This window comes from Octopus bimaculoides, chromosome 4 (assembly GCF_001194135.2).
Source record: "Octopus bimaculoides isolate UCB-OBI-ISO-001 chromosome 4, ASM119413v2, whole genome shotgun sequence".
NCBI classification, from domain to species: Eukaryota; Metazoa; Mollusca; class Cephalopoda; order Octopoda; family Octopodidae; genus Octopus; species Octopus bimaculoides.
In genome coordinates, this window is record NC_068984.1 from 144,973,114 (window position 1) to 144,974,129 (window position 1,016).

The following is a 1,016-nucleotide window of genomic DNA, read 5'->3' on the forward strand; positions in this document are numbered from 1 at the left end:
ATATATATATATATATATATATAACATCTACTGTGTCTTACTATATTAAGTACTGTGGAATAACATAAACGGTTGCATGTCGAATTGACAATAACGCAGTTACCTTCGCTCCCTGAATTCAAATCCTACAAGAATTCATTTTGTATTGGATACTGCTACGACCGTTTAAAAGAAAATACCAGTCGTATCTGGTGTAGATTCAGTCATCCCTATCACCCTCTACCACCCTCTATCTCCCTCCTATAAACCCTTGTACCCCAAAGTGTTTGTCTGTGTCTATATATGTCGATGTGTCTTTAAATTATTAACGAAAACATTACATTTTCATGCCTTTTCCTCTTTTCTTCTGCTCCTCCCCTCCTTCTCATCTCCCCCCTGCTCCTCTTCCTCGATCATCGTCGTCATCCTCGCCCCCCCCCCACCTACGCTACTCTGTAAAAAACACCATTTTGTTAGTTCCAACAACAACTGCCTTGGCGGAGGTTCGCAGTCGTCAAAAGGAACGGGTAAAGCGGTTGGAGGTAGTGAAGCGGACCTGCAGTGTCAAGCAGCGTACGGACCCACATCAGTTGTCCTCAGGGTAAGAATTATTTCTAATTCTTTATTTTTTTATTTGTCCGCTTGTTTATTTGTTTATTTGTTTGTTTTACCAATACCGTATTCTCCATATAAGATCTTTTGAGTTACTCAGTAGTAAGGACATTTTCTTGTGAATATTTTATGTTCACTGTTAAGCTATATATTGGACTGGACAGCATTAAGTCTTCTAGAATAACATGAAGCACACACACACACGTATATATGTATGTATGTATATATGTATGTGTGTGACTATATATGTATGTATGTATGTATACATATATGTATGTGTGTGTATATATATATATATATATATATATATATATATAAGAATTAAGATATAAACTCAAATTAGACAATCATTCTCATAAAGTTATATATTCGACTTAAAATGCGTATACATATATATATATTAATATATTAATATATTAATAATA

General features: G+C 34.5%; 2 protein-coding genes across 2 annotated transcripts in view; both read left to right on the forward strand.

Moving 5' to 3' along the window:
• LOC106878757 (uncharacterized) overlaps positions 1 to 1,016 on the forward strand; it is a 401,005-nt gene that overhangs the window by 85,278 nt on the left and 314,711 nt on the right. The gene's annotated exons all lie outside the window — the stretch shown is intronic.
• Positions 1 to 1,016, forward strand: part of LOC106878760 (uncharacterized) — a 109,042-nt gene that overhangs the window by 85,048 nt on the left and 22,978 nt on the right. Inside the window, exon 12 of the mRNA XM_052967579.1 lies at positions 457 to 580. Coding sequence (XP_052823539.1) covers positions 457 to 580 — 124 coding nt within the window. The remainder of the gene's footprint in view (positions 1 to 456; positions 581 to 1,016) is intronic.